At 41.2% G+C, this 23,768-nt stretch overlaps 1 protein-coding gene across 3 annotated transcripts in view; it reads left to right on the top strand.

Annotated features, from left to right (window-relative positions):
- RAPGEF5 (Rap guanine nucleotide exchange factor 5) overlaps nt 1-23,768 on the top strand; it is a 128,221-nt gene that overhangs the window by 57,538 nt on the left and 46,915 nt on the right. For all 3 annotated transcript variants that reach the window (XM_077304742.1, XM_077304740.1, XM_077304741.1), the window contains exons 10-11: nt 16,752-16,870; nt 17,231-17,319. In XM_077304742.1, coding sequence (XP_077160857.1) covers nt 16,752-16,870; nt 17,231-17,319 — 208 coding nt within the window. The remainder of the gene's footprint in view (nt 1-16,751; nt 16,871-17,230; nt 17,320-23,768) is intronic.

Here is a 23,768-nt window from a genome sequence, read left to right as displayed (position 1 = left end):
TTAATCCGATGCAATCCTAAGTAAAGCCGACAGCTGCCTAGTAAGGACCAAAAGCGGGAGGTTCAAGTGTACAACCCAGAGGAGATTGTTCCACAAGTGTGGGGGCTGCTGCCGAAAAGGCCCTTTTTTCATGTAACCACCAAATAAGCTTCTTTGGTTACTGGGACAACCAGACAGGCCTCTCCCAGTGATCTTAATTCCAGGACTGAGTTTTTCTATGCAGCGGTATATTTTGTGTACAAGGAAGCCTTCAGACGTGTGAGCTCTCACTTGCTGTCTGCCATGGTAAGCCACATGGAGGATCACCATCTCACTGAGAAGAATTAGATCTACATACTAGGGAAGGTCTTGTCATTGGAACACAAACTCAATAATTTGGCTCTCAAAAGCTGCTAAAGGGGATCTGATGTGGACTTGAGCCGTGCAAAACTTGTCCCAAAGTTGTTTCACTAATTAAAACAACAACAAAAAAAATGCCCTTCTCCAAGCCTGGATGTGTGTGTGTGTGGGGGGGGGGGGGGGGAGTTGAGCATAATACAGATACCTGTATTTTTCCTATACCAGGACTTAATGGACCTAGGGAGGGGTGGAAAAGTTCCAATGGGGTAAATAACAGATGGAAAGGAGAAAGTTCCTCATTACCACAACACCAGTCTAGTCACACACACTCTACTTCTATCTAGGGCCGAATTACATGCTCAGTTTTCTGGTCTGTGCCTGTTTTCCTAGATGCTATTCCTGGGACATCTCTTGCCACCCTACAAAAAGCAGGGGCCCCCCCTCCCCCCCATATGTGTACTTTTGTTTTATAGTCTTGTGTTAATGCCACATCTCATACTGGTGAAATTCACAAAATAATAAATACCACAACATAGACAGTGTGTAAAAGAGCACCCCCCCCCCTCACCCCCCACAAAATATTCTCAACACAGCGTGTTTAATCAAGAATATTATTTATTTATTTGGATTTTTATACAATGTTTAAACAAAGTTATACCTGATAACAGCAATGTTCCTACACGTTCTGAAAACCTGCTGTCAGCAATCTGAACATAAGTTTGATCAGATATACAACGTTAGGGCAACTCAGACCGTCAGTTCGGTATAGAGGTCTCCAACATATTTTTTTTCCGGGGGGGGGGGGGCTATACAATTGTCAATTTGCTTCTTCAGTAAAGGAATTTAATCACTAATCAAGACTTCTGTGAGGAAAGCGGAGGCAGAGAGGGCCCCCTGACTGCAGCCCCCCTGCCCCCTGATCCTAATGATTATAGTTAGACATCAGAAAAAGTCATCCTCTTTTCGTTTTTTGTTTTTTTTTTTTTGGTCTCTTTTTCTCGGTTTCAGCATTATGCTGTATAAACGCTTCACGTGCATCCAAAACCATTCTCAAATATCATTATTTAAAATAATTTATAATTCTGCAAACTTCTTTCGTGCCATGGCCCTTCAATATGTGGGACAAATCTAATCTTTTTCTCCTCACTTTTGTATTCTGGATTATTTTATCTAATTAGCTGCCATTTGTGTTAGTTTACTTGAGTCCCTTATTGTAAAGAAGAGTTTACTTAACTCTTCTAATGTAAATTAGACTCTTCTACCACATATGTATAGCGACGAAATAGCACAATAACATTATGCATAATAAATTGTTATTTCATTAGTTTGGAATAATTAACATTGGCCAATACATTGGAGGAAGCCAACCTTTTATTATTATTATTCAGCCACCCTGATTTTAACGCTTTCTAAACATAGGAGTAATAATTTGCAGTTGGATCATTAAATCTACAGGTAACATTTTTAAATATAATTCCTAAGAAATGTCTGGCTAAAATGCGTAGGAATTGTTGTAAGAATAGGCCAATAGCAAGGCTGTTTGCATTAAGTGATCTTGAGTGCGCATTAGTGAGACAACATGAGGCTCTTACATACCCTTGCTCTAACAGTTCCCAAAACAAGATTATTTATTTATTTATTTATTTATTATTTTACCAAACACCTAATGCTTTCTAAGGAGGGCCCGTGGTCATTGTTTGTTTATCTCGAATTGTGTCAAGCTGAATAACGTTGATATCACAGTATGCTTGGGTGAACGTTGAACCTTATCTGCTTTCTTTTGCAGAACACAGAAACATTATCAGGAAAACATGTTCCTTCACGTTTTCTAGTGTCCCTGGTTTCTGAAATGACCAAACAACCCCCCACACACACACACAACTCTCCTTCCCCTTTTGCACAACTGATCGCACCAAGGCTTCCTTCGCATCCAAATTCATTCTCAAATTCCTCGGGTTAAATAAATTTCAGAGAACTGGCTTAATTATTTACGATTCCCGGCAACCTTCATTTTGTAATATTTCATTTAATCTCCATCTAAATTGGACTAGGTTTCAAGAACCAAATTTACCAGGTTGTGGTCAGAAAAATGTATCCTGTGAGCGAGAGAGAACAATTTCCCCATACTTAATTCTAACAGCGTATATAATTCTGCAGACTTCTTTCGTGTCGTGCCCTTCAATACGTGGGGCAAATCTAATCTTCTGTACTTACTTGGCGCGTGCCCCCCTGCTGCTTGCCAAGCCCCCCACAAGAATTACCAAGTGTTTGTTCTACTGGATTCTGCAACTTGGCTTAGTAGGTCTTCCACAACCAATATGTTTACATCTTATAATGCTAAAGGGTGTTCAAATTTGGCTCAAACAGTGTATATACTACTTATTAAAAATGTATCCCCTTTACTGCTGTACAGTTTGTTACACATCTAATTAAAATATAAAGAAAATTTATTGATTTATTTATTTATATTTACTTAGGATGTTATATTTATAGAAAGAACAATCTGAGCACATGGTATAAAAATTACCTATCTGGATACCTTAGTATCACCTTTTTGTTATTTGGAACTCATGTTCACTAAATTGTTCAGACAAATTGTAAAGGTTCACATATTTTTGTAATCTATAGTTTTTTACATAGTAATCCCTGTCAGCCATCACTTCCATATTTTTTCAGTTCCTCAAAGAAGAGGAGTTGCTTCTTATATGCCGCTTTACCCTACCCGAAGCAGGCTCAAAGCGGCTTACAGTCGCCTTCCCATTCCTCACCCCACAACAGACACCCTGAGAGAGCCCTGATATCACTGCTCGGTCAGAACAGTTTTATCAGAGCCATGGCGAGCCCAAGGTCACCCAGCTGGATGCATGTGGGTGAGCGCAGAATCAAACCCAGCATGCCAGATTAGAAGTCCGCACTCCTAACCACTACACCAAACTGGCTCTGTGTTACAGGTTCCAACAGTATCTCTAACTCATGGATACAACTAGACACAGATCTCCCAAAATGTAAAGCCAAAATTGCTTTACGATCCACATCGCTCTGAATAAAGCCCGATTGGGCATCTGCTGAGCTACTACCCTCAATCCTATGAAACAATTTCAAATCCAAGTGGAGGGGTGAGGTGCATTGAATGTGTACTTCTTAGGCGCCTTTCTTTTACAACTACAGCAACAAAGTTTTTATTCTCCCTCTACTCATAGATGCTCCTGAGAATGCAGGCGGAGGAAAAGTCTGATTCCCCCCTATAGTAGCGATCCCCAACCTGTGGGCCGCGGACCACATGTGGTCCTTCGACTAATTGAAGGGGGCCCCCGAAGGACGCCTTCTCCCCCACCCCCTGCTCTTTACAACAGTGGAGGCCAGGGCGCCGGGGCCGCGGTTCCCTCTCCCCGCCCCCCCCGCAGTAAAAAACTTCCCAGACCGCAAGCTTTTACCAAACACCTAATGCTTTCTTGCGGCCTGGGAAGCTTCTTACTGCAGGGGGGGGGGGGGAGGGAATCAGGGCCATGGCGCGCATGTGCGCATGCCCGGCCCAGCTGGGGTCGCGCTCGCGCGCTGCGCGGGCGGGACAGTTGCCCTGCCAGTCCCCAGCCGAAAAAAGCTTAGGGACCACTGCTTTACAACACACTTCATTGTTGTGGCATGTCTGTATCTTATTTTGAAGGGATGTTTAAACATTACCATAGCGATCAGGGAGCGCTAGGGCAGTGGTTGAGAGTAGAGGAGTAAACTACCCCCCCCCCCCCACGGGCCTCAGTAAAAGGCGTTGAGTGGTCCCCGGTGAGTGGTCCCCTGCGTTGAGTGGTCCCTGGTGATAAAAAGGTTGGGGACCACTGCCCTATAGAATGGGAAGACCCCCATACTCAAGCGGGTAGGCAAATATTGTGCACGCATATATAGCTTGAGGGGAAGACAACTGAAGCTATCAGTGGTTATTTAGAGAAGTTTTATTATTAAATTTTAAATTTGTAACCTTAAATTTTAAATTTGGAGGTTCTTTTACTTTCTGTGAGCGGTGTCATCCTTTGCAGTGTGCTTATCATAATTGACAGCTCCGGCACCCCTCAAGAAGCTGTACTTTTGATGGTATGATATCTGGTTACAATAGTCACAGCAGTCGCGTTTCACAGGGGCAATGTGCCGCCTCGACTATCTGTACAAACAACTGCCAATCCACTTCTTCATCAGAGAGCTGCAACAGAAAAACACAATCCTATTTTTTATTTCTGCCCCACTGCTGAGGAATTCCTGACAGTTAGACGGGTTTCTCAGTGGAACAGGCTTCCTCGGGAGGTTCTCCATCTTTGGAGATTTTTAAACAGAGGCTGGAGAGCCATCTGACAGAGGCTGATTCGGTGAAGGCTCAAGGGGGTGGCAGGTGACAGTGGATGAGTGAGAGGGTTGGGGGTGTCCTGCATTTTGCGGGGAGGGGGGGGGGGGTTAGACTAGACGGCCCCTTCCAACTCTTATGATTCTATGAATCTATTATTCTTTCTCCTCTTGTCCCACACCCCCTCATTACTTACCCCTTCTACTAAAAACTGAGCACACTCAGAGTGCTCTTCCTCTTCAGCTGCAGCTTTTCCGCCATCTTGTGAAACTACGTTGCACGCTGCTTCTTCAGGCTCACCCCCTTCTTCACGAACAGGCCCTCTCTCCAACTTCATTTCTTCACATCTTGCTTCTTCCATGAGATCCGAATCCATCGGCATGTGCTTCATTTCCTCATTAATTGCCACTTCCATCATGCCAGGGGCATACAGGAGCAGCAGAAGATGCACAGGAACGAGCTTTGTTCAGTTTTAAAGAAAGTCCCCAGTTCAGGGCCTCTCACTCACTGGCACGTGTAAATACGCGGAATGATCCCAGCACGAGGGAGGACCCGGTCTTGAACCTGCTGAGGGGGTCACGGGGCATTTCCTGTGGTATAGCAAACCTCTTCATTATATACAAACTTGAATCGTATTGGTTGTGGAAGACCTACTAAGCCAAGTTGCAGAATCCAGTAGAACAAACACTTGGTAATTCTTGTGGGGGGCTTGGCAAATAACAAAAAGGTGATACTAAGGTATCCAGATAGGTAATTTTTATACCATGTGCTCAGATTGTTCTTTCTATAAATATAACATCCTAAGTAAATATAAATAAATAAATCAATAAATTTTCTTTATATTTTAATTAGATGTGTAACAAACTGTACAGCAGTAAAGGGGATACATTTTTAATAAGTAGTATATACACTGTTTGAGCCAAATTTGAACACCCTTTAGCATTATAAGATGTAAACATATTGGTTGTGGAAGACCTACTAAGCCAAGTTGCAGAATCCAGTAGAACAAACACTTGGTAATTCTTGTGGGGGGCTTGGCAAGCAGCAGGGGGGCACGCGCCAAGTAAGTACAGAAGATTAGATTTGCCCCACGTATTGAAGGGCACGACACGAAAGAAGTCTGCAGAATTATATACGCTGTTAGAATTAAGTATGGGGAAATTGTTCTCTCTCGCTCACAGGATACATTTTTCTGACCACAACCTGGTAAATTTGGTTCTTGAAACCTAGTCCAATTTAGATGGAGATTAAATGAAATATTACAAAATGAAGGTTGCCGGGAATCGTAAATAATTAAGCCAGTTCTCTGAAATTTATTTAACCCGAGGAATTTGAGAATGAATTTGGATGCGAAGGAAGCCTTGGTGCGATCAGTTGTGCAAAAGGGGAAGGAGAGTTGTGTGTGTGTGTGGGGGGTTGTTTGGTCATTTCAGAAACCAGGGACACTAGAAAACGTGAAGGAACATGTTTTCCTGATAATGTTTCTGTGTTCTGCAAAAGAAAGCAGATAAGGTTCAACGTTCACCCAAGCATACTGTGATATCAACGTTATTCAGCTTGACACAATTCGAGATAAACAAACAATGACCACGGGCCCTCCTTAGAAAGCATTAGGTGTTTGGTAAAATAATAAATAAATAAATAAATAAATAATCTTGTTTTGGGAACTGTTAGAGCAAGGGTATGTAAGAGCCTCATGTTGTCTCACTAATGCGCACTCAAGATCACTTAATGCAAACAGCCTTGCTATTGGCCTATTCTTACAACAATTCCTACGCATTTTAGCCAGACATTTCTTAGGAATTATATTTAAAAATGTTACCTGTAGATTTAATGATCCAACTGCAAATTATTACTCCTATGTTTAGAAAGCGTTAAAATCAGGGTGGCTGAATAATAATAATAAAAGGTTGGCTTCCTCCAATGTATTGGCCAATGTTAATTATTCCAAACTAATGAAATAACAATTTATTATGCATAATGTTATTGTGCTATTTCGTCGCTATACATATGTGGTAGAAGAGTCTAATTTACATTAGAAGAGTTAAGTAAACTCTTCTTTACAATAAGGGACTCAAGTAAACTAACACAAATGGCAGCTAATTAGATAAAATAATCCAGAATACAAAAGTGAGGAGAAAAAGATTAGATTTGTCCCACATATTGAAGGGCCATGGCACGAAAGAAGTTTGCAGAATTATAAATTATTTTAAATAATGATATTTGAGAATGGTTTTGGATGCACGTGAAGCGTTTATACAGCATAATGCTGAAACCGAGAAAAAGAGACCAAAAAAAAAAAAACAAAAAACGAAAAGAGGATGACTTTTTCTGATGTCTAACTATAATCATTAGGATCAGGGGGCAGGGGGGCTGCAGTCAGGGGGCCCTCTCTGCCTCCGCTTTCCTCACAGAAGTCTTGATTAGTGATTAAATTCCTTTACTGAAGAAGCAAATTGACAATTGTATAGCCCCCCCCCCCCGGAAAAAAAAAATGCTAAGAAAGGAAAGTACAGGGGGAAAATATTCACCCATGACAGTTTCTCTTTAAGATGTTACTCCTTCAGATCTACAAACTGCTTTTAAACATGCGGTACAGATGCATTTCAGACTGCCTGGATATTTAATAAGGGAATTCAAAATTTAGGTGAACGCATACCCGATTATTATTAAAATAACTGAAAGTCTACGATTTAAGACTCAATAATCCCCACTGCTGAAGATGAAACTCAAATACTTTGGCCACCTCATGAGAAGGAAGGACTCCCTGGAGAAGAGCCTAATGCTGGGAGCGATGGAGGGCAAAAGAAGAAGGGGACCACAGAGAATGAGGTGGCTGGATGAAGTAACTGAAGCAGACGGTGCGAGCTTAAATGGACTCTGGGGAGTGGTAGAGGACAGGAAGGCCTGGAGGATCCTTGTCCATGGGGTTGCACTGGGATGGACACGACTTCGCAACTAACAACAACAACAACAAACCCCCACTGCACTTCATTTCAGAGTACAATGTACAGAGAGCAGGATTTGCAAAGCCCCTCTTGTGTTTGGAGTGGGTGGGGTGGGGAGCGGCTGTTTTCAGAGGGCAGACACGCTAGAGGAACTGCGAATACATGCATCCTGTTTTTTCCAGGGGGGAATGCTTATCGATACTTTCCAGAAACATGAATATTACTCTTCTCTCATCCCACCACACATCCTTACACATCTTCCTGTCTCAGTGAAATCACAGGTCAGCCAGGGTCCGAGTGACTTTATTTTATACAAATGATCTTTTAATATGCATTTATACATGCCGGTTGCATAATATTACTGGTATGACACAATTCTGTCGATCATCAAAAAGGTATGAAACCCCTTGATGTGATGAAATATCAAGTCCTATAATGAACATAGATGCTTCACAATGCTGGGTGACCAGAACTAAAGCCCTTACTTCTAAATTTCTAATGTTCTACACAGTTCAAAATTTTTTTTTTGTAACCTGAAAGCAAATACCAGAATTCGGAGAATACGTGTATTTAAAGGCTGAAGTTGCTGTTTGAAGACACCTGTTGAAAAAAATCTTTACCTCGGGTGTCCTCACAGAAGTCTTGATTAGTGACAAGCAAGTCGATAATTTTATATCCAAAAAAATGCTAAGAAAGGCCAGGAGGAAAATTTTTCACACGTGACAGTTTCTCTTTAAACTCTTACTCCTTCAGATCCGCAAACTGCTTTTAGACACGTGGTAAGGTTGCATTTGAGACTGCCTGGATATCTACTAATGGAATTCAAAGTTTAGGTGAATGCATACCCAATTATTAAAATAACTGAATCTTAAAGTCTACAATTTAAAACTCAGTAACCCGCACCGCACTTCATTTTGGGGGACAAGAAAGAGACAAATTCCAAAAAACCACCCGAGATGCTACCTGCTCTCCAGTTATACCAAAGAAAAACACTAATACTGTGATTTTCCATAGACTATTGGTATCACGGGGGGGGGGGTCCTTTTTTGATTTTTGATTTTTTTAAGCTGATGCTTGTGTCAGTTGTAGCCCTCAACGGATCACTCTCATGGTAAGCAATGTCTCAAATAGGTAATGTGCATAGGAAACATAACCTACAGATTTATGATTTCCTTTACTGAAATAGATGTTTTGAGATGCACTCTAACTACCATTGCAGAATTAGGTGTACGCAGTCAGTCTGAGTAAACAAATCGTCTGAGCTTTAACAGGAGAATGGGGGTAAAAACAGTGTGAGCCTGCAATGTCAGTGCTGCTGTGCCAACAGTGCTTTACGGTAGATACTCAGTCCCTATGTATGAAAGTCCTTGGCTGGCTATTATCTTATTAGCAAGATTCCCCTCAACTCATGGTTTGTTCTAAAGCAACCCAAAGTGCAAATGAAAAGCAAGCATTTTTCATTTAATTCCCCACCACCACCACCACACACACACACACACACACAAACAATTGTAGCCCCCTTGCAACACACCCTTTTGAGGCATGCTAAACTGAAGGATGTAACTGCTCCATACCAGAGAAGAGTTTGCAGGATCCATGTCTACCACTCTGGTCTCTGGAACCTCCTGTTGTGGTGAAATATCAAGGGGCTGTAATGGACATTACACATTAATAGTTTAGCTGAATGTATATCCAATTATTAAAATAACCGAATCTTAAATTTCAGGGTTCTGTGTAGGGGGGGGGGGGGGGGAGAGCTCGAAGTTTTGCAAACCCATTATTGTGTTTGAAGGGTGTTGGGGGGGGGGGGGAATGGCCTGTTGTTTTTTTTTCCCCGGAGGCCAGGGCACAGTGGAGGAACCGTTAAGACACACACCCAGCTTTTCTAGGTGGGATCTCTTATCAGTACTAAAACAGCCCCTGAGGCCTCTGCCTATTCCCACCACACCCCCTTACACATCAACTAAAATAACGGAATCTTAATGTTCCCCCATCAACCCTACTTTGTTCTAAAGCAACCTGAAGTGCGATTGAAAAAGCATTTTTAGAAGGCACCCTGTTGTACAGAGAACTGTCTGTCCACACCTGCTTGCACTGAGCATTCCCTTAGAAAATTTAAAAGACATGATTGTCAGGCTATGTTGGAGACCTCTATACCGAACTGACGGTCTGAGTTGCCCTAACGTTGTATATCTGATCAAACTTATGTTCAGATTGCTGACAGCAGGTTTTCAGAACGTGTAGGAACATTGCTGTTATCAGGTATAACTTTGTTTAAACATTGTATAAAAATCCAAATAAATAAATAATATTCTTGATTAAACACGCTGTGTTGAGAATATTTTGTGGGGGGTGAGGGGGGGGGGTGCTCTTTTACACACTGTCTATGTTGTGGTATTTATTATTTTGTGAATTTCACCAGTATGAGATGTGGCATTAACACAAGACTATAAAACAAAAGTACACATATGGGGGGGAGGGGGGGCCCCTGCTTTTTGTAGGGTGGCAAGAGATGTCCCAGGAATAGCATCTAGGAAAACAGGCACAGACCAGAAAACTGAGCATGTAATTCGGCCCTAGATAGAAGTAGAGTGTGTGTGACTAGACTGGTGTTGTGGTAATGAGGAACTTTCTCCTTTCCATCTGTTATTTACCCCATTGGAACTTTTCCACCCCTCCCTAGGTCCATTAAGTCCTGGTATAGGAAAAATACAGGTATCTGTATTATGCTCAACTCCCCCCCCCCCCCCCCCCCCCCCACACACACACACACATCCAGGCTTGGAGAAGGGCATTTTTTTTGTTGTTGTTTTAATTAGTGAAACAACTTTGGGACAAGTTTTGCACGGCTCAAGTCCACATCAGATCCCCTTTAGCAGCTTTTGAGAGCCAAATTATTGAGTTTGTGTTCCAATGACAAGACCTTCCCTAGTATGTAGATCTAATTCTTCTCAGTGAGATGGTGATCCTCCATGTGGCTTACCATGGCAGACAGCAAGTGAGAGCTCACACGTCTGAAGGCTTCCTTGTACACAAAATATACCGCTGCATAGAAAAACTCAGTCCTGGAATTAAGATCACTGGGAGAGGCCTGTCTGGTTGTCCCAGTAACCAAAGAAGCTTATTTGGTGGTTACATGAAAAAAGGGCCTTTTCGGCAGCAGCCCCCACACTTGTGGAACAATCTCCTCTGGGTTGTACACTTGAACCTCCCGCTTTTGGTCCTTACTAGGCAGCTGTCGGCTTTACTTAGGATTGCATCGGATTAAAGTAGTCCTAAATTGTGGTTTTAAAATTTGCTTTTGTATGATTTTTATGTGATATATTTTATGTATTTTCTTTATATTGTGAATCTCCCTGGGCACCCACCCTCCAAAAATAAATCAGTCAACTCAGAGGCTCTCACATCGTTGACTATATACAGCCAGTTGCTTTCAGGCTCTGTGTATCAGGGGGGAAAGGCCTGCCACTTTTGAAATTAACAAGAATAAAAAACTTCATGTTGGTCTGTTTTAAGAGTGCACTCAGAAATTCCTATATTCTATTCCACGAATGATCAGATATCCCCCCACGATAGAAGAAAAAAACCATTAGTCGTACCCCACCCTTCTACTAATCACATCGAAACACACTCGCTTTACACCCAAGCTCCAGCAAGCCACAATCAACACTCCCTGACGTTTCGAGGGGAGGGGGGCGGAGCCTAACCAGCCTTTTCTTTTCTGACATATGTGAGCTATTCAGTAGGCAAACTGGCTGAGCAATTCCTTAGAAAGCCAGATCATACAGAGCTATGTGTTTGAACAGAAATATATATATTCATCCTGACTCTGCAGGAGATATACTGGTGTGGTTTCCATGGGGGCAGTGGGTTCTGCAGTAGCAGAAAGCACCCTGGATGCCTTCCCTCTCTCCCATTTGAAAGGCACGCTCGTTAGCACGTTTAAATGCTGGTAGCATGTGCGCTCCTGGAGCTCCAAAAAAAAAAAAAAAAAAACCCTTCCTAGCACCCCTGGCACACACTCTGAGACTTTTCCAGCCACACAGAGAACCCCTTTGGAGTCCCAGAGCACACCTTATGTGTAAAACCATACAACAGTCCGCTCTGCAGGGCTGGCTTTTAGCACCAAAGATCCAAAATTTATTCATTTTGTTATTTTAATCAAGCCATAGTTGGATACTGAGTGTAGAAGGGAAGAAATGCACCCCCCGAGCCCCCCCCAAAAAAACCCCACCTACCATCCCCTGCCACACTCTCTGAAACTTCTTCCGGTCACACAGAGAACCCCTTTGGAGTCCCAGAGCATTCCCTATGTATAAAACTGTACAACAGCCTGCTCTGCAGGGCTGGCTTTTAGCATCAAAGATCCAAAATTAACCTGATTATTTTAATTAAACTATAATACGTTTAAAATTAACAAAGATAAAAAACTTTGGGCTATGTCCAAGAACCAAATTCGGACATCATGATCGCTTTTCGCCCTATGTGCTTCTGCAGGGAGACTCTTCTTGTAAATACTTACAAGAGCCCGCCCTGCAGGATTGGTTTTTTAGCATCAAAGATCCAAAATTAATCTGCTTATTTTAAATAAACCATGACTCAAGCTACAACACTCCACCAACCAGCCCCCGTGGCACACTCTCTGAGACTTCTTCCGGCCACACAGAGAACCCCTTTAGAGACCCAGAGCACTCCCTATGTGTAAAACTGTACAGCAGGCAGCACTGTTGTGGGATGTTTTTGTTTTGTTTTTTAGCATCAAAGATCCCAAATTAATCTGCTTATTTTATGCAGGCTATGATACTTTTGAAATTAACAAGGATAAAAACTTTGAGCAACGTCCAAGTACCAACTATGGGACATCGTGATTGCTTTTTCGCCCCTATGTGCTTCTGCAGGGGGAGACACTTCTTGTAAATCCTTACAAGAGCCCGCCCTGCAGGGTTGGTTTTTAGCATCAAAGATCTAAAATCATTCTGCCTATTTTTTAAGCGAGCTATGATACTTTGAAATTAACAAGGATAAAAAATACAGCACCATCTACAGGGGCATTCTGATCGGCTTTTCTCTCAGGTGCTTGTGCTAGGAGACTCTGCTTGTAATATCCTTACACCTACCCGCCCCGCAGGGGTGGTTTTTCAGTATCAAAGATCCAAAATTAATCTGCTTATTTTAATTAAACCAAGACTCAGGCTACAACAAGACATAATTCCAACCCCTCCTATTTTTTCAGGGGGGAGGGGCCAACCTGACCACGTGGGCAGGCCCTTACACCCGCCTTAGTCCCGCCTCCTCTGCGCTCTCATTGGTCAGAAAATACTGCACGCTCATTGGCTGGGGCACCTGTCATGATGAATGGTATACCCTTAGTACTACTTGCTGTCTCTAGCAAACCTGACCTTGTATGCCTGATCATACCTCCTTGTTTATTTTTATGTGTGATGTATGAAGGATTTCATATTCAGGACTTCATAAAGGATATATATCATTTGCTGAGTATTATCAAGTGGATAATACAAACTACTATCACTGGATTATGACTGTTCTGTCCATGGTGGCCAATTTGGACATGCAAGTTGTCATTCCTGGAGAATGTTCATGTCTGAAGACACCTTGTTGTAGGAAGTTAGAAATATCCTTACAAACACAATTCCTTCAGGTGAATTAGCTAGGAATATTTGTATAACAACAGTGCACAAAGCTGGATTTAAGTATCTTTCATGATTTATCCAGCGTTCAATGTATACTTAAGTCACCTGACATCTTTCCTGAATATGCTGTTTTTAGATAGGGGCTCTCTGTCATGTAATGGCTGTTGGTAGCTTCAAAACCCGTCAGCATTCTTCTCTGAATGTACCCTATCTTATCACTCAAGGTTATGCCCTGTTGCCAGCATCAAATTGTGGGAAGATAGAACAGATCAGCAACTAGATGCATCTGCGATATCTAGTTGTGCTGTGTCAGTTTCAGCAAATGCAGCTGTGAAAACAAGAGTTTCATTTTTAGCACGGTCTTTTTCTTTTGTAATGTACGTAATTGAAAGTCTATACATTTTGGAACACTTTCTCACACTACCTGTAACCTCACGCAAACAGTCCTCCTGTACTTATGGACTCCCCTGAAAAAATGGATGTGTGTTTTCAGATTCAAGGGGAGAATTAGATAAAATTTCAAATTCAGACTTACTGTTAAAGCTACTATCTTGGAACTTTGGGGGATGGTGGAACATTTTCTATGATCCTGAATTTTCAAAATTTGTAAGTGGTTTCGAGATATATATATAATATATATACACATACATACACACACACACACACACACACCAGCAATTAAAGTCCACTCTAAGGAAGGGCCGGGGTAGTGGTGGTCTGGCCGTTCTTGTTGCGGTTGACTTAATAGCAGAGGTTCATGTCATAGAAAACAGCTGCCCAAATTATATCCAAGGATTACTGATTAAGGGCCCACATCTTGGCAACCTCCTGTCCATTAATGTATATGTCTCTACAAAATTCTCAATGATAAAGGGAGATTTTGGAACCAACTTTCCCGCACAATGGAAACCCTTACTTCTCAGTTTCCTAATCTTTCTTTAACCGCTCCTGTGGAGCGGATTAAATAAAAAGGTAAGGGCTCCAGGGGAGGAGTTAGGGCGGGCCCTGTCGGGGATAAAAACCCCTCCGAATGGCACTTGGGCTAAGTGGTGCAGCTCTCCATTGGCTGCTTGCCCCGGCCTCGCCTCGGCCACCAGGGGACTCGCCGTGCACACGAAGACCTCCGAGGTGGTGAGTCCTCTTGGCGACCTCTCCTCCCCGTTGGGAAAGGAGCAGGGACGCCACATCGAAGACGCGGCGTCCCTGTTCCTCCCCCCCCAACCACGCTACTGTTCTCCTGCCCCCGGGTCGCTGCCAGGTGGGTGGCCGTGGTGGCGAGGCTACTCATGGGGCCAGGAGAAGGCCCTGAGTCGCTGCTGGGGGGGCCCTGGCCTTCTAGCACACATTTTATTTGCTAATAAAATAGGCTTTAATTCTAGTTCCCAAACAATTATGTCCCGTGATTTTAGTGCCAGAATTGGCTCTGGTCATTCTGACTCTAGGGCAGGTGTTAATTTTCAAATTGTGGAGCATACATGTCCTTTAGAAGGACTCTCACAAGACCCTATAATTAACAAGCCTAGTCTAAAATTATTAGAATTGCTTTCCTTGTTTAATCTTTATGTCTTGCATGGCATCTAGGAATCAAAAGAAGAAGTCTTAGAAAAGAGTTACCAGGTTAAGCAAATTGAATCTATTTACATTTTTTTCAGATTGGAGATTCAGTAGTGTGCATCTGGGGAAAATAATACCAAATAATGACATATCCCTTTAGATTTAGTTCAGTATCCTGTGAATCAGGTGGTGGAAGAGATATGTGAGCTAATGGATATACTGAAAAAATGAGAAATCTGCCTTAAATTACTCTGAACTGAATGATTTTACGTTGCAGGCTACTCTTATCTCATTCTTTTATGGCAGTGCTGCAAATGCATGGGCTACAAAAGCATGCACCATGAAATAGAAGATTATAATTATGCATCACTATTCCTGCAACATGATGTCTTGCTAATGTCCTCAGGGAATTTCCAACAAATATCCTTTGTTAATTGTCTCAGTACCTGCATGTCGGACATGGCAAAAATTTAATAATTATACACTGCCCGCTCCCATTCTCTCTCTGTATAGTATGTATATGGACATAGTAAATGAACAGAGATTTTCATGGATTAAAATCTCTTTGGGGCAGGACCCCATCTATAAACAGTTTCCTTTGGCATCTAACAGAGCATGGCCCTTCTGCTGTGATTAGCTGGAGAATTCTTTCATGCCATTAAGATTATAATGGGGAAGAAAAAGATTAACCATAAAATGACATTGTTCTGCAATATTGCTGTTTTCATCAAACATAAATTGTCTGTTGCAGTATAATTGTATACCAATTTAATGCTACTTAATGGCTTTATTAACTCAGGGTGTAGAAAGAAGCATCATGCATATTAAACAATAGAATTTTGAAAAACACTACTGTTAAGCATTTAAGTTAATTAAATGTCATCAGAATTGTTTCTTGTCACATTGGGGGTTTGTTAGGAGAGTCCCAAATGGGACTAATGGAGAGCTCTTTATCAGTCAGTATGTATTATACAGACTGTTCACTCAAAAACAGATTGTCTCTATGTGTTGTATCATCACAGGTTTTCATGTCTTAGGAACGGTTGATAACAGCTATGGGTTGGATCCAGCAAACCTTGTTATTCAGTCTCATGAAATTCCCCTCCTTACTATAGCCTCCGTTCCACATAGCTTTTGTCAATGTTGGTCTCATGATCCCCAGCATAGTCTTTTTGGTGGTCAAAGGGGACCCCCTCGTGCTTTTTTCACCAGTGGAATAGATGAGTGGATCCAACCTTGTGTGCAGATATAACTATTCAGTTTTTGCCCTTCATAGCGAAAGCACTATGCACTAAAACCCAAATCAGCTTTGCAAGGTATACCTTCTCTGTATGTTATTCCAAACCCTTCAGTAGGCTTTTTGTTTTGAAAATTAATTAGAAAGTTTATGTACAAGGAATGGATTAATTCTTTTTCGTGACTGTTTTCATTGACCTATCCCCAGAGTCACTGCGTTGTTAAAGTACTCTGTGCCTTTCTCAGCAGTACAGTTTGATCTGTTTGGTCACTAACTAAATCAAAGGATCAGCATTAGTGAAACATAACATGCACTAAACAGAACATTTGATCAATAAGTGTTACTAACAGAGCCATGCAGTATGGATGAAGACTGGAAACAAGCAAGGAATTTCCACTTTCTGTTATTTATCCCTCCTTCCCACATTTAAAACACATGTTTTGAATATCGTCCTTCATAACTGCAGCTCCCAGACTGTCTGTCCCTCGGAAAGGAAAAATCTACTCAAATCCTGGTGCATTGTGAAGCTACAGCATGTAAATTAAGGGCAGCAGCTGCTGCTTATGGCAGCGCATTGGAAGAGGGGAGAACACAGCTCCAGTCGAGGCTTCCCCTACCCCTCCCCTTTCCACTCCCTGGAGATTTTACTCATTTTTCTTTCTTTATTGTTTGTCCCTCTCTCCAAATTAAAGCCGGATGATGAAGTGACTACCGTTCACGTGAAGGAGCTGGACCAAGATGTGCTGGTGCTTAGGAGAGTGTCGTCACATAGCCCAGCCCTCACATCAGGGAGTGCCGAGAGTGATTGGAGGTAAGAGTTTTTTTCCTTGGGTGCTCAGACGCAGCCACACGCACACAAGATGACTGCAGAGTTCTTGGCAGCCAGATGAACTCGGCTACCGGCAACAGGACTGAGATGGCAAGATACATCAGCATATAGGGAATGCCTTTGTTACTTGCCCTACATTATGGGAAGTTCCAGGCTGAGGATCTTTGACCCCCATGTAGAGAGGAAGGATTCTGCCTTGTTTCTAGGCAGGGAGCTGCCTTTGCCCACGTTTGATGTGCCTTATTTTAAATATATTGATGAAGAAGATGAGGAGGATGAATGGAGCAGCCGCTCTCAGTCTTCAACAGAGGATGACTCTGTGGACTCTCTGCTTTCTGACAGATATGTGGTAGTATCTGGGACACCAGAGAAGATTTTGGAGCATCTCCTGAATGACTTACACCTGGAAGAAGTACAGGACAAAGAGACAGGTAAATTACAACTGTACCTTCTCCTGAAAAGCATCCTCTTGTCTAATCTGGAAGGGTAGTTGGCCAGTTATTTGGCAATTACTGAAAAGCATAGCATTTGTTGTCAGCATTTTGATTGACATATATTTTAAGTGATCTGCATTTAAATGTATTATTGTTATTATTGCATTTCCATCAGTATTTAATAATATTATGATGTGTAATTTATATTTGACAAAAGTGGATCAAAGCAAGGGGGAAGGGGGTTTGCTTTTGTTCCCATTAACATTTTCATCATTTCATTTTGTGTTGTAATAAATCAAAATACAAAGAAATGTAGAGGGGTGTGTAATAGGGTGCCATGCAGGAGGTTATAAGCTGGAGTTTATAGCTGCTGGGCATATATGTCAACAATTATTGCAAATACTCTGCAGCTACTTGTTCAGTACCAACTTCTGCTCTTTTCTAATTAATTGCTTACCTATTGCCTCCTCAGCACATGCTTCTGGTGTCAAGAAAACAATACTAATTATCCTTCCTCTAGATTGTGATTCTCTGTAGCCTGAAGCTATTACTACATGGACTGGTTTATTTAGTGTGCATGCATACTTCCTATTTATAAATCTGCTTTTTGCCCCCATCAGAGTTCCTGTGTCTTGATGAAACATTTGACAGGGGCTTATTAGATAGACACCTTTATTAGGCAGCACAGGATGCAGTAATATAGCCTTCTGCAGTAATGGTGTACCTTTAAGCCAGAAAGTGTAATTTTGTTCCAGCCTGAAGCAATTACTATATTGATCAAGCTGCTTGACATGCAGGTTATTTTTTCATCTTGAGCTCCTGGCTTTAATGTCACAATGTTCCTCTGGTCGTTTATCAGGATCACCCGCGATTTATTTACAGTTTTAATTAAAGCAGTTTGGGGGCTAACCTTCAGAGTTTTCAGCATAATGGCAGAAGGACTATGAAACATAGCAGGAATGGAGTTGGTATTTCTTTTTATTGTTCTCAGTAGAGCACATTCTTAGTGCTTTTTCCAAATGGGATTACTAAAAATAAACACATTTGCAAGGATTAAAAAGGATTAAACCATAAATAACATCTGTGAATTCCTGTAGGACACTTGTATCAGGTTCTTTGTCCTGAAGTAAGTAGAATATTGTGGAGTATAAATTAAGCATTTGTTTTTTAACTCTACAGTGTAGGTTTCCTGCATAATGAACCCCCCCAAAAACCAATTGTTTGACTACTGTGCTGTCAACTGAGTCAATCTTTTTGCCTGAAGATCAATATTTTGTATAGAGGAAGCACTGCTGTCTGTCCTTGTAATAATGTTGTGGACATTTTAACTAGAGCTAAATCGTCAAAGACTATAAAACAGAGGAGGCTCATGCCAGGGTATTTGTGGCTGTATAAATTCCCATGAGGTAAGGGAATCCCTGTCTGAATTTTTGTTTGCTATGATTGGCTAACTTGCCCTCTAGGTTGCTGTCAGGTTTTTTTTGCATGCACAGAGCAGTAACTCAGTACATCATTCTTTGCTGCTTTTAAATTTAAGTCCTTGGATAATATTTAAATGTTCGATAGCTCTTATTTGATTCCCTCCTCTTTGATCCAGCTGCTCATTAACATTTCACTGTTCCAGACTATAGGTGAAAAATGGACCTGTGAAGTTGATTGGCTGAGATGCTAATATATGATGTAGTTGGGTGATTCCCCTTTATCTTTCCGCCCTTATCACAGTCGCTTGAAGTGACAGTCTGCCCTGTAGTGTATATAGTTTTATTTCTAAGTACAATAAATGGACTGTACGTTTATTCTTTAAAAACCTTTTTCATTGAGAAGTAACCCCAAAGTAGCTAACTATAAGTTTAAAATTTGTACCTATTCTTAAGTATATTTTTAGCAAAATAATGGAAATAATTTTTTCATAGGAGATGTTCTCAGATGTTTGTTAAACCTAATAAAACTTCCACAAACATTGCAGAAGATAATTTGGCAGGGTGATAATAGTGGCAGTGTTTTGAAGAATACTTTTGATCAGACAACACACTGCAGTCACTTGCATTATTTCTTGAACATAGAAAACTTCCTTCAGTAATTGAGAAAGTTCTATAAAGCTCTTGAGCAAGTACAGTCCCACTCCAGAATCATCTGGGGGATATGGGGAGGCTTCATATAGGGAAAATAGCTTAATAGATGGCTCTGTCCAAACAAGTCACTGAAAGGTGGGGTGCATCCTGTTTAAAATATTATTGTTATCATTGCATTTCTTGATTTCTTTAATAATTCTTGCTCTCAGCCAGGCAGAACTCTCACCTTTTGTGGAACTACCTGTGTTCTCACTTTGTGCTTAAAGATTGATTATATAGAACTCTTTCTCCTTGGGTAGTTGTTTTGAGTTTCTACAGTTACAGGAGCTATTCTTGTTGTTCTCTGGCTGTCTTTGGTAGTCATTTAATAAAGTTCTAATTCATTCTTTCATTGTGTTGCTCACCTTGGAACTTGCCAGGTTTTGTTTCATGTGAACACGCTCAAAACAGAGACATGCTAATTTCAGTAACCTGAAGTTAGAGCTGTGGCACATTACTCTTCGTAGGCTTGGAAGGTAGGCACTAAGTATACACTTATTTTAATGCATATTTACAGGGAGTGTAGTTTGATTTATACAGAGTCTGTACAGCTTCTGTACAGATGCATTATCTAGCCAACTTCATGAAAAGTTCATAAGAAGCATACAAATGAAGCAGCATTATATTGGTTCAAACCTTCAATCTCTGTAGCTCAGTATTGTCTACTTTGACTAGTAGTGATTATTTGGGGTCAATAATATACTCATTATTTTACCCTTAGCCCAAAACATTATTTTCCTCATTTCTGGTAATGAGACAGGAATACAGATACCTGTACATTTCTTGACAATCACTTTCACCACTAGAAATAAATTCTGAGTGGGAACATTGTGTTGCATTTTAATAATATGGATCCATTTATGTTAGTCATGTGTGGTCCTTTATATTGTAAGCATGGCTATATATAACTTGGAGAAAAGATATTTGCAATTCATTGTTCTAGAGGACAATCAGAGCATCATTCTTCAGCAAAACTGACTTTGCTAGACACTGAAAATATCTACTGTAGCCTTACGTGGTTCCCATTTCCATTATTTCTCCATTTGATGTAGTTTCTAACCTGAAGAGTTTTGACTGTGATCTGATCAAGTCATATTTCTCCCTTAATGGGATTATTCCCATGCCCTTCATTGTTCAAAGTGCCAAGTTCTGTTTTCTTTTCATAAAGAGTGGCAGAAGGTTGCGGATTCTCTAGTGCTTTAGTGTTTTTACTGATAACATTTTAAATTCTTTATACTCTCCTAGATCGATTATGCACAGTCAGGGCTTTGGAGAAAATACCCGATTATGCATGACATTGCATGACATTGCTGCCCCAGGCCCTCAGAAGACCCGTGTTAAGAAAACACGGGTTCCTTAGTGGTCCGGGATCCACCGTGGGGGCAGGCGAGGTCTAGGTTGGGCTAGCCCTGTGCATAATCGGAGGAGCCAAACTTTTGACCCGGCTCCTCCCCTGACCTTCAGCATCCCTCTTGCCCCTGCCAGCTCCGTGGCTCTGCGGAGCTGATAGAGGCATCCCCCACCCCCACCATAGTGGGAGAGCAGCATGCTGCTCCCCACCATTGTGCAGTGGGGACCCCATGCCCTCGATCCCCTAGGTTGTCGCTGCTGCAGCAGCGGAGTGCTCCCGGCACTTCTGACTCCATGTTGCATGTGCGGGGCTGTTGCGTTGGTGCAGTCAGCTTGTGCCAGAGGAACCTCTCCCCTGAACATACATGGGGAACGGCAGGGCCTTTTGCCCCACCGCAATGGAATGGCGGCAGCCCAGTGTAGCTGCCACTGTGCATAATGGGTCCTATAGATACTTCTCAGTGAGTCCTTGAATTCTGTTAATGATGTTTGATATTTTCTATTAATTACAACATGAAGGTGAAAGGAACTGCTTATGTTAATTCATATTAATGGTTTATTTAGTGGACAGACTAGTTTGGACATGTGTGAGTTTTGGCTTTGAATCTTTGTGAAAGCTTTTGTCCCTTCACCTTCTTGTCTCTGTCTAGGTAATCAGTTTCTGCTCCATATTCACATAAGGAGCACTTTGTACAAGACGTACATTCATGTAGCGAACACCTTGTCCAGGACAGAAGGGTTAGGCTATTGTAATTAATAGATGCATTTTTCTCTTTGTAAATGCTTCTTCAGGCAGATTGATTTTTTGAAACCCTTAAGAGGTTTGTCATAGATAGATTTATATATTTATTTTTATTTATATTTATATACCGCCGCTCTCCAAAGTCTCGCGGCAGTTTACAGAAATTCATAAAAACAATAAAATCCCATAAAAAACCATTAAAACACAATTTTGTGATGGCAGATAATAACCCACTCTCCCCCCCCCCCGTCCAGCAAGGTCTATTACTCTCTATCTAGGATTGTTATAACTGTTCTTCCAATTATTTCTGTGATTGTGCATGTATGTACCTATTCCCTCTACCCCCATAAATACTTTTGAAGTTACATTATAACTTCTTTGTTCTTGAAATTTGCTCATGAACTTTCTCCCCTCCCATACTACCTTTTTCTGGATTTATGTCCACATGGGTTTCTGCCCCGTTTATTTATAGCATAGCAATGTAGCTACAAAACCCCTCTTTAAAACACATTAGAAGAATCCTTATGGATCACATTGATGGTCCAACTAGCCCAGCATACTGTTTCCCACAGTTGTCAGTCAGTCATGCCCTGGGAGGCCCACAGCAAGGACATAAAGGCAGAAGCCTCCCTATCATGGCACAGTTGGGCGAAATGCCTGGAGGTCTCATTCAGCCTCCATTACTAGTAGTCCTTAGTGGGCCAGGGCAAATTGCTGGTAGATTAACAGTCTTGTGTGCAGTTGTCTCCAAACTTTAGTACAGAAGGAGGAAAAAAATGCTTATGTGAAGTGCAGAGAGTGTGGGGTGAAAAAAGAGTCTGTGAGATGGGAATGCACATTGAGAAAACCAAGCATGAGTCATGAAGTGAAGAAAGGGAAGACAAAGTGTCAACCAGCAGAAGAAAGATTAACCGAGAGAGACATCTAAATAAAACTATAATGGTACAGGAAAAAGTTGAAAGCAGGTACAATGAAGTGCAGATAGTTGAATTAACAGAAGTTTAATGGAAAGAAACATGTTTTAGTATGTTGCATTCGTCTTAACTCAGTCCTAGTTATTTCATATCACTATTCCAGAAACAAATCAAAAGTGAGATGAAAAGCAAGATCTGTTGTTGAGAAAAGTTGGAGTGGTATTCATTAAAACTCTGTAACTTCAACACTCAGTTGTTTTGAAGCCATTCCTCTTTCTTATCAGCATTCCATTTTCATGCATTCGGAAGTGAAATTGTTAAAATGGTAAGATGTAATATTCTGTGATATCTCAACCACTGCTTTTCACCTTAACGGATAGCTACTAGGCATATACAGATGGCCCTCGAAGATAAATATGAGCTGTATTTACTAACAAAAATTCATTTTTGTTATTTTAATGTAAAGTAGCATTGTTAGAAACATGACTGTCATATATGTGTATTAATACTTGTATCTTGTCCTGTCTATTAAATACAATCTTGGCCCACATTGATGTATGAGATCTGCCTCATAACTGCAGCCAGTACTCAGAGAAATAGGAGATGTTAGGAGAGCCAGTATAGTGTGGTGGCTTCTAATCTAGAGAACCAGGTTTGATTCCCAACTCTTCCACATGCAGCTAGCTGGATGAACCTGGGCCAATCAAAGTTTTCTTAGAGCTCTCTCAGCCCCACCTGCCTCACAGGCTGTCTGTTGTGGGACGAGGAAGGGACTGGTGATTGTAAGCCGCTTTGCAGTACTGCAAAAATATATATCATTTTTATCACATGCTTTCCCCAAAAAGATTACAAAAATGTATATGGCTCTTCTTGCTCCCAGCTTGTCTTAACAAGAGTAGGAGTTACAACCTTCTAAATCCATTGATGTCAAAGAGCTTTTAAGGGGTAAATATTTAGAATGATACTGTGAATTACTTGCCCAGTAGAGTGATAATCTGAACTTGGATCTCCCCAGTACCTAGTCAAACTACTATACTATACTATACTATACTATACTATACTATACTATACTATACTATACTATACTATACTATACTATACTATACTATACTATACTATACTATACTATACTATACTATACTATACTATACTATACTATACTATAAACTTTCACAGTCTCCCTTTGATACCTTTGAGCCAACCTTGGATAACATTTACTGTAACATCCAGGAATATATTTGTGTTTGGAGAATGGAAGTTATATTTACTTATAATATGTAAGAATAGTGGAGAACACAAGTCTAATATGTATGAATACTGAAAGCACTA

The sequence above is a fragment of the Paroedura picta genome, chromosome 11 (assembly GCF_049243985.1).
Source record: "Paroedura picta isolate Pp20150507F chromosome 11, Ppicta_v3.0, whole genome shotgun sequence".
NCBI classification, from domain to species: Eukaryota; Metazoa; Chordata; class Lepidosauria; order Squamata; family Gekkonidae; genus Paroedura; species Paroedura picta.
This window is presented reverse-complemented; position numbering and strand designations above follow the sequence as displayed.